Here is an 11,777-nt window from a genome sequence, read left to right on the forward strand (position 1 = left end):
TATTGAACCACTTCTCCATTCCGCCAAGACTGTTGAAAACCAGTTCCTCGGGTCCAGGGAAAGAAGACCGCGACAAGCACTTCCATGAAGTGATCCGGGAACGTTATGAACCTCGCTCATCACAAAAGAAATCACACACGCGTGGGATACGAACTTTGCGGCAGTCCACAAGTTCATATGCTAGTCTCTGATTTTCGAATTCTTCTTTGCTCACATCCGTGCGCCATTTGACGACTTGATGGTCGGATATTCTGATAATGCTTTTGGCGTATGGGCTAAGAATACTGCCAGGCAACTGATTTGCACAAGAGGCGACCACCGAGGCTCATTGCAAGTCTCGAGAGGCGTCATCCTTCTGCAGGAGGGCTGCGATCACAAAGAAGCAACCGGTTTCACAGCGGACTCCGAATATCAGTCCCAATGTTATGGAAGGGTAAGTGGAAATGGGAAAGGTTTAGACCTGAGCTTTCAAGCCAGTCAGCGGGATGATAAAAGAAGGTCAGTATCATTGGAAAGGTGAGATAAACTAGCGATGCGGAGTGGCCAGGTACATGAGCCGTGGTTGATCGACACAGCCAATTTTGGACTTCGAATTAAAAGTATGTCTGTAACGCCAGATTTCAGTACGGTACTGCTCGTAACATTTCATTGTAATATTTGTCGTAACAGAGCCTCCAGCTCAGTCACATAAAGTACCATGGGCTTAATTTAAGGGACAAACTCTGAGGCAACATAATAGAAAACCACTAATGCTGTAAGTTTAAACCGATACTCCCATTCTGAAATTACCATGGAAATCGAAGTCTACGTAATGTAATCGCGATTCTCAGCCTGCGGCCTGCAGCAGGGATAGAGTCCACGAACTTAAATGCTTTATAATAAAGTATGGAAATCAACACCAAAAAACACTTCTGAATACCGCTGTAGGCGGGCCATCGATCACCACCAAACTCCACGTGGGGACAGTTAACCCGTGTAAGATTAGGGAGGCAAACGTGAGGTCTAATCACTCACGTCATATACCAGAGACTTCGCTCATACATACCATCCTGGGAGTGACTGTAAAGAATCTTGGAACAGTGTGTCTGAGCATGATTGATGTATTCGGATGTAATGAAACGAATGGTAATGTAATGTATGGTATCTTATTATATGAGTAATTATGAATTAATCATATATTCATGAATATTGCGAATATGAATAAAGAGCTTATTCATATTCATATTCCTTTCGGATCTTTTCGGATCCCTATTTCACAATCCGACCCACGCCAACATGGCAGCCACTTCACTAGGCAGTAGCATGACGTGCTACTGTAGGTACAATAGCTAGTTCCTTCATGGCTTCAATTATTATCACACTTGTACCTCAATCCACGGCTTAAACTTTGACGAGGGGTCTGTGTAAATGATACTACTACTACTACTACTACTACTACTACTACTACTACTGCTGTATATATCCGAACTTAGCACCTACTTTTTGGACAGCACTTCACACCATCCAATGTGAACATAGTATGGACTGACTGAAAGCCAATATCTCTCATAGGACCAATCCTGCGTGTATGAGATATACCGACACCGCCCCCAAGGAACGACCATCCGTTGAATCCGACCCAAATTCTGGGACCCCAAGAGATCCAAGAAAACTTGACATTGCGGAAACCACGTTTTCATAGAAATAGAATGAGTAATCGACAAAGAACTCTCACATATAAGTCACTTAAAGCTCTTTATCCACGATGATGCACACTATAGAGCTAAATATGGACATACACCAGTACTTCTCGAGTGAATAAAATAACATACAACTTCAACAATAGCGATACCGATATTCTATACAGATTAGCAAAGATGATCAATCCATGTATCCATCCATACAGACCTGTTTTCTTTTCAATTTCATTCATGACCTCTGCTAAATGAGTGAATACCATCTCGCCCCGAATTCTTTCCGCCTCTCCCGACAACGTGCCATCAGCCACTGCCTCTTCATATGCACGAAGGTCACCAAACGTTCTTCGAAAAACTTCCGCATAGCGAACAGACTTGGGTGCCATGCCCGACTTCAAGTAGGCATTCACAGATACCTCATGATCATTTTCCTTCTCTGCATCCGTCAAACCATTATAATACTGCCGGTACCTCTTAGCACTATCGGCATCTAATTCATTAGCATTGTCAACGCACCAAATCAAAACACATACGTACCAAACCGTCCTTTACCTTTGGCCAACAGGCGTTTGAAAACTTGAAATGCTTCACTCATGACTAGAATAAACTATTCAAAATTTTATGTAGAAGAATGTTCAATTCTGGGGGCTCTTCCCCTTATATACTTGCGTCACGTAACTACGCTAGCTTTCTGTAGTTAACTACCTACTCATGTGTAGTTACAGCTCTAAAAATAAACCACGCCTGCCCCATCCGGTTCCCAGGAACTAGGGACCACACTGTAGGCAACTCCCGAAAGAATTCTACATTTATCGACCGGGAACGCATATACTTAGCATTGCTTTATTCTTCTCTTTGATGCGATTTTCAAGTGAACATAGGCCATCTTGAGAAGCTACCCCTGGAAATTTTTCATCCCATAACGCTAAGCTTGGATGTCTACGATCTTTACCATCTCTTGGTCGTGTTTCCTACACGCGGGTTGTACCACCAGCTCCGCCGGGTGTTGTCGAATCAAGGATGTCTGATGGCGCTGCTGTATGCAATTCACTTAGGAAGCCTAGACCTCATACAACTGATTCCTAACGTATCTCAGCATACCAGGAGGTTCGATGACTATGCACGCTACGCAGAACAATCCGATGAGAATGCGTTTTTTGGCGGTCATGATTCGATGGCCCAGAAATTTGCGACGATTAAATTTCGAGGTTACATCAATCCTTTAATTATCACGATCAACGCAAGATCAACCGGCCCAGACGACAGTATTATTCAATTTATTCTACAGTGAAATTCGAAATCAGTTTTAACTCCAAACTCTTGCGACTTGATTCGCGAACCCTAAATTGCTACACGCTAATATGTATTTGGTATAGCCTTCGATACCTGATTTTTCTAAGAATAGATATTGTACTGGAAGACGCGCGCGTCGCGCGCATCGGCCCTGAAACGATCAAAAACAAGAGACAGGAAAGTACATGTAAGAGAAGAGTTCAGTTGATGCACGCTAATAAAGATTGACTGATAACCTCGGCTCGGGGTGATCACTCATCATTTTACTTGATTATGTAACTACTACTTGACCAGCCTTTCAAGTCAAGCCTTTGCCGTAGTTATCTGGTTATCTAACACCAAGTCGGTTTATTAATCAAGCCGAGTCCCGTTCAGTCTCAACAGGTGGTGAATGGTGAATAGCACTTCCCAACAATGTTGGCTCCACAGCTTATACATAATTGGGTTCTCAATCATGGCTTTGATCAAGTCAATTGCTTCACAATCATTCAATTCTCTTCTGGCGCACTTCTAACACCCAGCTCTCAAATCTGATCTTGCTCCAGTACAATTCAAGTACGGCAAAAAGAGACCTGCCTCACAGAAATTGACATTTAGGCAATGCCTACCTCTAAATATCCTGAGACACAGGATTCTATGGACCATTCTACGGAAGTCTTTTACGGGGGGAATTGCCATTGTAAAGCTGTGTGTTTCTCTGCAAAACTACCGTCTTCACTGTCGCAATTGAAAGTAGTCTCGTGCAATTGTATGTACGCATATGCATAATGCCCCCTACAAGCTTATATTACCTGCCCTGCGAACTGGTACTATATTGCGATTGACTGCCCAGACTAAAAAGCCGTTCTAGGTAGCTATTGTCACATTTCAGGCAGTCTGCTTGCGTTCGTGGATGATATGGAAATTCAGGAAGGGACAAAATTTCTTAAGGTTTGAATCACCTACGCAATTGCAAAGATCAATGACCAATATAATATAGGAATATCGGTTCGGCTCGCATACCATACAGATATTCTTTTGCGGAATCTGTGGTGCCAATGTTTATAACAAGTCGGTGAATCCAAAGTTCAGATATGGTCAATATGCTATTAATGTAAGTCGAGATTTCCTGGCTGATTACCACCATCCTCTGTATAACAATGCCCGTTTAACACTATAGAAGAGAGTGCATATAGGCTAACAGATAAATCGTGATTCCACTTTAGATACGCCTACTACACGATATTGATTTGGAAACCATAGAAATCAGCAAGGGTGATGGAAAGAATATTCATCTGCCACCTCTAGAAAAGAATCCGATTTAGAGTTGGGGAGGGGGGGGTGGGCCTACGCTGCGAAAATCAAGAGAGAATTTATTTCTATCAATCATAATTATTGGCGCGGACTTCCGATCGAAAGGGTGTACCACCGAGGCAGAGGCGTAAAGTGGCGCTGCGGTTGGATAATTGTAGATAGACGCATTTGGCGGTCAAATAACAAGGCCGATTAGATGACATTTTAGAACGACGTGATAAACACGAGAGGCATTTAAACTGGAGAGACAACGTACTATGAGGAAATGATTGTGGTGATAAACGGCATAGCGTTGCAATAAATCGAGGGACAACAAGCAGATGACGAAGCAATCATAGCAGGTTAACGTGCAGAAATATGCAGACAAAACCCTACAACCCTAAGCCAAGACGATCTAGTCCGAAGAAAGCGATGATAATGCAGGTACCGGTGGACAGCAGAGCGAATGATGAACGTGCGTGGCAAAACAATCCATATATAGTTTAGCCACCTCTTATTGCACAGTCTCGCGCGCACGTACATCCGTGTTGACTATTCCCTTTCTCTCACTTCGTTCGTTTCAGGGCATTTTACATGACGCTGTTGGGACCCTGTCCTGTGTAATTTACTCGAAAATGCCATACACCGGTGATGCTATCCACCCCAAGCAGGAGGCATCTTCACCCATCCATCTCTCATCAATGTCACGTTAGATCTCACAAAATGGTCTCGAGACTTCTCCCATCCGAACATCACCCCGTCCGCGATATGATAGCCAGTCACCTACCACTTAAATGGCCGAAGAAGCTGAATGCAGCCTGGTTACGATTATGGATATTCGCACAAACCTAAGGGAATTTGGAAGAGCACCCTCAGCTCGAGTACAGTAGGATAGAAAAGGACTGTGAAGCCACTGATGATTGAATAAACAAGCTGAACCAAAACTCCTGCTATCCTAATTTGGAAACACCAAGGAGTAAGCCGAGGTGCGGAATTATGTACACCAAATTTTTGTTTTGTATACTAATATATGCTGTCATTCTGTTTCAGAAGGGCAGACACAGCCCAAGGCATATACGGCTGGATATAAAGGCTTGTCGTGAACGAGCAACAAACAACTCTCGAGACTCTTAATCACCATACTAAAACTGCCAATGTATCGATTGACTGATGATTAGGTGATTCTCCATAGGTCAGCAACCGTGAAAAAATGCCCTCTTGTAAATGCATCCAATATAACTCGGCAGGGAATGTCGCTGCCACATTCCCGTGCTAGTCGACGAGTGACTAGTTCCATGTTTGTTTCCGAGGCACCAAGTAAGAAACCGGCAGGTAGGGTAACAAGGCATTCTTTCAAATCGATAGGTGGAAAAGCACATCGAAATCCGAATAAGGGGATTGGTAAAAGGACATCTTCACCATCTCCAGAATATGAAGAAACAATAGCGTCGGAAGATATAGGGCCACGGATGAGATATTCTTCCTTAAAGTAAGGCTGCTGCTTGAGTTTAAAATGCTTCTTAAGGGCAGTGACTGTATATACTTCCGAATGCGAAGGAAGCAGATGCGTAAGGATAAGATGAACTCGAATGTTTCGTACACCTTTCGTCTTCCATGCACGTATTCGGGATGACAGACCCATCCAAGTCGTAAATGAGGAGAACTGCGTTGGGCGATAAGATTGCATTTCCCCATGACAGTCAACCTCCCAGCCTTCGATTTCACGACGACCTCGATATCGAGGCCAGATATTGCCATCCGAATCGGGGCCATGATTCGGTGGAATTAAACCACTCGCGTTTCCGTTGTGTTGCCCGCATCAATACAACGGGGAGATGATCTCGTGTGTGGTCGTTGTGAGCTGAGCAGCAGTTCTCGTCACATAGCCTAGTGAAAGGTATTGTAGGCAGAGCCATGTCGACCATTTGTTGGCTTGGAGAGAAGTGCTTTGTGGTTGGAGAATAGGTGCGAAAAAATGAAAAGTGATGAGGGGCCTTTTGCTGCGTGTTGACTTAGTAAGCTTCTTGTAAATTACGATTTTTTCAGCGCCATGTGAACTATTATTACAAAGCCTTACAGTATCTTGAAAAATATTTGCGCCAGTTGAGCACTACGTAGTATGTTTTCAATGAAGTTGGAGAAAGAATCTCTGCAAGTGTTGAAACTGATTTGATCTATCCTGCACGATGGCGGTCCTTGGATGGTTCTTGTCAAAAGCCCTAGCTATAAAGAAACAAGTTGCCCACCAGGATAAGTTCTCTATAGGATCACTACAATCTTTATTTGAAGGCAAACGAGTGTGGATGAAAGCTGCGCGTGACAATTAAGATAATAGGGCATGGAAGAAGCGTCTTGCCAGATTATTAGGACTGTCTCTTTGTTTGATCTGTTTACACTATGGTTCCATCGGTTTCTACGAGGAATTACGGTACTATAACAACCCCTCGTTGTGGTTACTAGTGAATACAATACAGCCTTACATGGATGACTGGCGGAAGAGCTAAAATTAGATTGGCTTGTCCCCACTTGGGGCCCGGGAATTAAATCGCAAGAGTGTGGAGTTAAAACTGATTTCGAATTCCACTGTACAGATTGGCGCCCAGGTAGATGTCCCCGACGAATTTCATCGTCGTGCCCATTATACGTTGCGACGTCTAGTACGGACCTTCATGTCGCCCGGTTGTTGCTTAAACACCAAGCACCTCCGAATATGGCTCTCGGCCTGCACTGTCGCGTTCCACTCAACGCTGCTGTTGAGCGAAACCACGTGTAGTTGGTGAAGTGGTTGCTTCTTAATCATAGGGGTCAACTCTGGTCCCATCCTTTCCATTCTCCACATTTACAGCGTCGCGTAAAATCATGCCAGTCAATGAGAATCCTGAATATACTTGTCACAAATGGAGAATACGACATGAGCGATGAAGCGATCTTGAAGATATTGAGGTGGAGGTTCAGTTTACCGAGTCGACGACAACGAGAATGAAACGAAACCAGAGACCAAGAATATTGACCAATAACGCTGCCGCTGCGCTGATAAGTTGTATTCGATCTGAGCATTTTGACACTTTGTGGCATAAGTTGTTGCAGCTGGTCATTCTCTAAATTGTCGTGGCGCGTTCATCGAAGATTCTTGTTCCGACAGCGACTCGTGTCGTGTGTTGCTTTGAGTGCTCTCCTTTTGCTATGCAGTAACAGGCTTTAAAATAATAATCGTGACTAAGCATTCACCTACACCCGTCCCGCGTGTAGGTGAGCCAATGCCTAAACACAAACCAATGCCTAAACACAAAAACTTCAACCTTCAATTTTTGTCCTTACTTTTTACCACCAAAACTATGCCAATTTCGTCCGAAAAAGAAGAGATTCTTCTCTCAAATGCCGTTGAAGCCTATAAATCAGGCCAATTCAAGAGTATTCAGGCCGCAGCCTCTCATTTTGGCGTCTCAAAGTGGAAGCTTCGGAATCGAAGTAACGGCACGCCTAGTAAAAATGGCCGTACAGCCACCAACAAAGCACTAAATCAGTCGCAAGAGAGATCCCTGATTAGCTGGATTGAGCTGCTTAATTCAGTATATACACCACCGACTGCTTTAGACATTGAGGGCGCTGCAAATCGCATTTTACAGCACTGCGGTTCCGACCGGCAGGTTAGTAAAATGTACGGCTACCAATTCATCGCGCGCCTACCACCGCATATCACTCTCCGTACGCAAAAGCCTATGGAAAAAGCGAGAATCGAGGCCGAATTACATGGTGAATTGGTTCATTGGTATAAGGTCTTTGGCCAATTCCTTAAAAAGAATAAAATTCAGGCCCACGAACTCTATAACTGGGATGAAACTGGCTTTCAGCTAGGCGTTGGAACTAAGGAAAACGTCGCTTCTACCCGTGAAAATGAGACGATTGCGACCGGTGGAATAGGCCAGAATATCACTGGTAATGAATGCATTTCGGCCGATGGCTGGGTTATGCATCCCTGGTTTTTAATGTGTGGTTCTGAACAAATGGAAGATTGGTATAGGGTCATTAAACCAACTGCTAAAGGCTGGACGGACGATAAAACTGCGATTCAATGGCTATTGGATTTCCATTATACCACCAAAAAGCGAGTTACCAAAGGTAGACCTAGGGTTTTGGTTATGGATAACCATGGTTCTCACGGAACCCCGGAATTCGAATACCTTTGCCAATCCCTTAATATCATACCTTGGTGGTTTATACCGAAATTAACACATCGATGCCAGCCTCTCGATGGCAAGCCATTCTCGGTCCTCAAACAGAAATTCCGAAAGAAGAATAATGAGATCGTCCGATGGGGTGGAGATGTTGATGATAAACGGCATTTTCTTCGGTTGATTAAAACTGTTCGCAAAGACACATTCAAATCACGAACTATTAAATCGTCATTCTATGATACTGGTATTTGGCCTTGGAATCCACATATTGTCTGTGATCAAATTGATCCTAGCTGGGAAGATGAACCAGTGCTTGAGATCTATGGTCATACACCTTCGCCAGAGGCGGAAATTCCTAGCTCAATCACGAATTCGCCGCCGAACTCGGATCAAAGGTTCTCAAAAATTGAGAATAAGCTTCAAACGATATTCGAAAACGACGAACCAGACCTTCCGAAGGTTCAAAAGCATATAAACCGTGCAATTCGTGGCGGCAAGCAGGCTATCCAAGACCTAGCCCTTGCAAAGCAGACGATTACAAAGATGCAAAGCCATAAAATTCCTGTCAAAAGATCAAAGCGTATTATAAAGAGTGCTTCTAAGTCCCCATTATCGTCAATTGCAGGCAATTCGAGGGTTCATCGACGCTGTACGAAGGAAACAAAATTGGACATTGGGAATGAGAGTGCGCACGCAAGGATTCGAGACTACTGGCTTCGGGCCAACCAAGCTCTCAAAGAAAAAGAAGAGGCATCAGGAGGTAGAGATTATCTCGATGTAGAAGATGAGGTCTTTAAATATGTAAATATAGATAGTATGGTGGCTGAAAAATAGGTCTGAAATTGAACGCATGAAGTTTTTGTGTTTAGGCATTGGCTCACCTACACGCGGGACGGGTGTAGGTGAATGCTTAGTCACGATTATGTCATTGATTAGTTTGCTTTCTTTACCGGTCGGGGTTTGTATTTTTTTGCATTGATCTTTGGTTGATTAGCTTTCTCTAGAGCTCGCCAAATCTTGCTTCTCTTTCTTCCCGGTCTTTAGTATTTTGAATGGAGTACTCTCTTACTCTACATCCTTGCTCTACTTATAGACCTGACTTGTAACATAACACTTTCTGATATGATTAGAAACAGTTGGAGTTGCGAAGCTACGGTCGCAGGCCAAGTCCTAAGCCATCATCAAAATAATTCCCAGATTTCAATCGCGCACACCTCTATCAACATAACCTATTTTGGCTCGAAATTGAAACCTTATAAAATCCACTACCAGGAATAGAACTCCTTAAAAATCTTAGTATTATCCGAGGCCTGTAGCAAAAACAAGTGGGCGTCTGAAAGTTAACTCATGTGGGCGTTGACCCGCCGTAGTTAACTCGAAAGCCCTAATCCGAGTTACGGTAACTTGTCCCACCCCCATGGGATAGAAGTACCACCAATATTGTTAACTGCCCGACCATTGAGACAATTCATCATTCTACTCTTTTTGTTTTAGGTGAGGGGGAAGTCAATTGAGTTTACTCTATCTACAATCGGAGAAAGAAAAATATCCATAGAAGAAATTTGCGAGGGTCTCGTAATTCTGATAGGCAATGTGAGGGCCTGTTAGTAGTAAGCATAAAAGCTAAGCCTAAAATAGAACAAGATTAAACCACTCCGTAATAGCTTTAGGTCTTCGCATATCGCACGCTCTTTATACCGTTTCGAGAATCGGCAGGAGAGAAGAGGACGCCGTTTAACAAATTTCGTAACCCAATTTTCGCCGACCGAAAATAACCGGGGTAGTTCCGCGCTCTATAAGGAGAAGATTCCCCATTTCTCGTACCATAGACGGCCGGGGGGCTACTCCACGAGAATCCATGGAGAGAATCTATGTCTGAAGCGATTCTCCTCCTCGGTTTCTGTCAATTTATGTGGATTTGCGCGCATAGTGCTTCGTTCGGCATGGCCGTTAAGACGATCGCGTGAGGTGGAACGGGTATACTGAAAGTGCGGGCGGCAGCAGCAATAGTACGAATTTCTTGTTAGTACGAATTTCTTGCTTCATAATAGCCTAGATAGCTAATAAGATCCTGCCCTCTTCCTCTTTTGAATTTTCAGAGCTTCGGGAGTGAATTGGGGGCACGGTGGGTGGTTGAATTGACTAAGTACTAATTCCTGGACGCGTTTTGGGTGAGGTGTCGGCTCGGTGGTGGTGGCGGCTCGGTAGTGAAATACGTTAGTGGTAACTAAGCTTACCAATCCGTTTCCTCTTACCTGACTAATTACCCCTTTCCTACCCCTCCTCCGCCTACTTAAATGGTTGCATGGTTCTGGGTCCTTCGCAAAACCACTTTTTTACCCAGCCAAGCTTCATTATCTCCTCCTTTTCCCCACGATATCCGTGGCACTCCCAAGTTCTTTGGCAAGCCTTGCTACGACGCAAATATGCCTGGTTACCAGCCCAAGGCGACGATGCTGCTCTCAGAGGGTCAGTCCGCCATCTACTCTATCGTCAAATTACTCTCGCCACCGGAAAATGGGCGATCGAAAGCCCTAGTTTCTAGACTGGAAGCTGTTGAGAAAGAATTTGATAAAATTTTCACAATTCTTCAACAAGTTGTTCCGGACGATCAACAAGAAGTCCTCGATAGAACCATTACCAATGGTATTGAAGATGTTGTCAAAAGGTTGCAGAGCAAACTAGAAAGTGCCGAGGAGCGCAGCACTAAAGGATACATATCCACTTTGTGGCAAGGCTTGCAAAACGTCTCTTCTTCTGGTGACCTAAATTCATGGGAAATCTTCACAGAAAGCCTCGAAAAACACGTTGCCTCTGCCTGTGCCCGCTTCTATTTCGAGTTATGGATACACGGGGTGAAAATGATTAATGCGCCGGCCCTGGAGAGATTATTCCCGCACGTTTCCTTTCCTTTTTCTAATTAGTATTTCGAATGGAATGCACTCTCTATTTATAAAGATCTGGCAGGTAACATGTGGATTAATCTCCAGCAGGGAGAGGAAGAAAGATATGGAACGTAGGCTTCGCTGTCCTCGAGAACCTCTCCCCCGTACGTTGGCACTTGTAAGAGTATACAATTTTCCTGTGTAAGGCGTGTCAACCGGGTAATTTTGGGGAGGGATCAAGTGTACTTAGACCTCGCCAAAGTCCAATTGACCCATCGATGGACATGTCCAAACCGGTCCATGGGCGGGTTTGGACACCTTTTTGGTGTCCAGTGGGTCAAAAGTGGGGACATTGTAATGTGCATAGAGTTATGTAGAATTTGCTGTATTTAACGGTATCTAGTTTACGCCTGTAGATAAATTCTTAGGGTTTAGGGTTTAGGGTTTAGGGTTTAGGGTTTAGGGTTAGGGTTTAG

General features: G+C 44.0%; 3 protein-coding genes across 3 annotated transcripts; 1 reads left to right on the top strand and 2 right to left on the bottom strand.

The window, feature by feature from the left end:
- Positions 1-1,725: 1,725 nt before the first annotated feature.
- Positions 1,726-2,271, bottom strand: N7471_010795 (uncharacterized protein; the record flags this gene model as incomplete). The annotated part of the gene is made up of 3 exons (XM_057283514.1): positions 1,726-1,754; positions 1,888-2,166; positions 2,214-2,271. The coding sequence occupies 3 exons, from the start codon at positions 2,269-2,271 to the stop codon at positions 1,726-1,728; spliced, it is 366 nt and encodes a 121-aa protein (XP_057132493.1).
- Positions 2,272-3,729: 1,458 nt separating this feature from the next.
- On the top strand, positions 3,730-4,273 carry N7471_010796 (uncharacterized protein; the record flags this gene model as incomplete). The annotated part of the gene is made up of 4 exons (XM_057283515.1): positions 3,730-3,775; positions 3,820-3,899; positions 3,949-4,062; positions 4,175-4,273. The coding sequence occupies 4 exons, from the start codon at positions 3,730-3,732 to the stop codon at positions 4,271-4,273; spliced, it is 339 nt and encodes a 112-aa protein (XP_057132494.1).
- Positions 4,274-6,879: 2,606 nt separating this feature from the next.
- On the bottom strand, positions 6,880-7,062 carry N7471_010797 (uncharacterized protein; the record flags this gene model as incomplete). The annotated part of the gene is made up of 1 exon (XM_057283516.1): positions 6,880-7,062. One exon carries the CDS (start codon positions 7,060-7,062, stop codon positions 6,880-6,882), a length of 183 nt encoding a protein of 60 aa, XP_057132495.1.
- Between the last annotated feature and the right edge of the window lie 4,715 nt (positions 7,063-11,777).

The sequence above is a fragment of the Penicillium samsonianum genome, assembly GCF_028829775.1.
Source record: "Penicillium samsonianum strain IBT 33392 chromosome Unknown utg000006l_segment0_segment0, whole genome shotgun sequence".
NCBI lineage: Eukaryota > Fungi > Ascomycota > Eurotiomycetes > Eurotiales > Aspergillaceae > Penicillium > Penicillium samsonianum.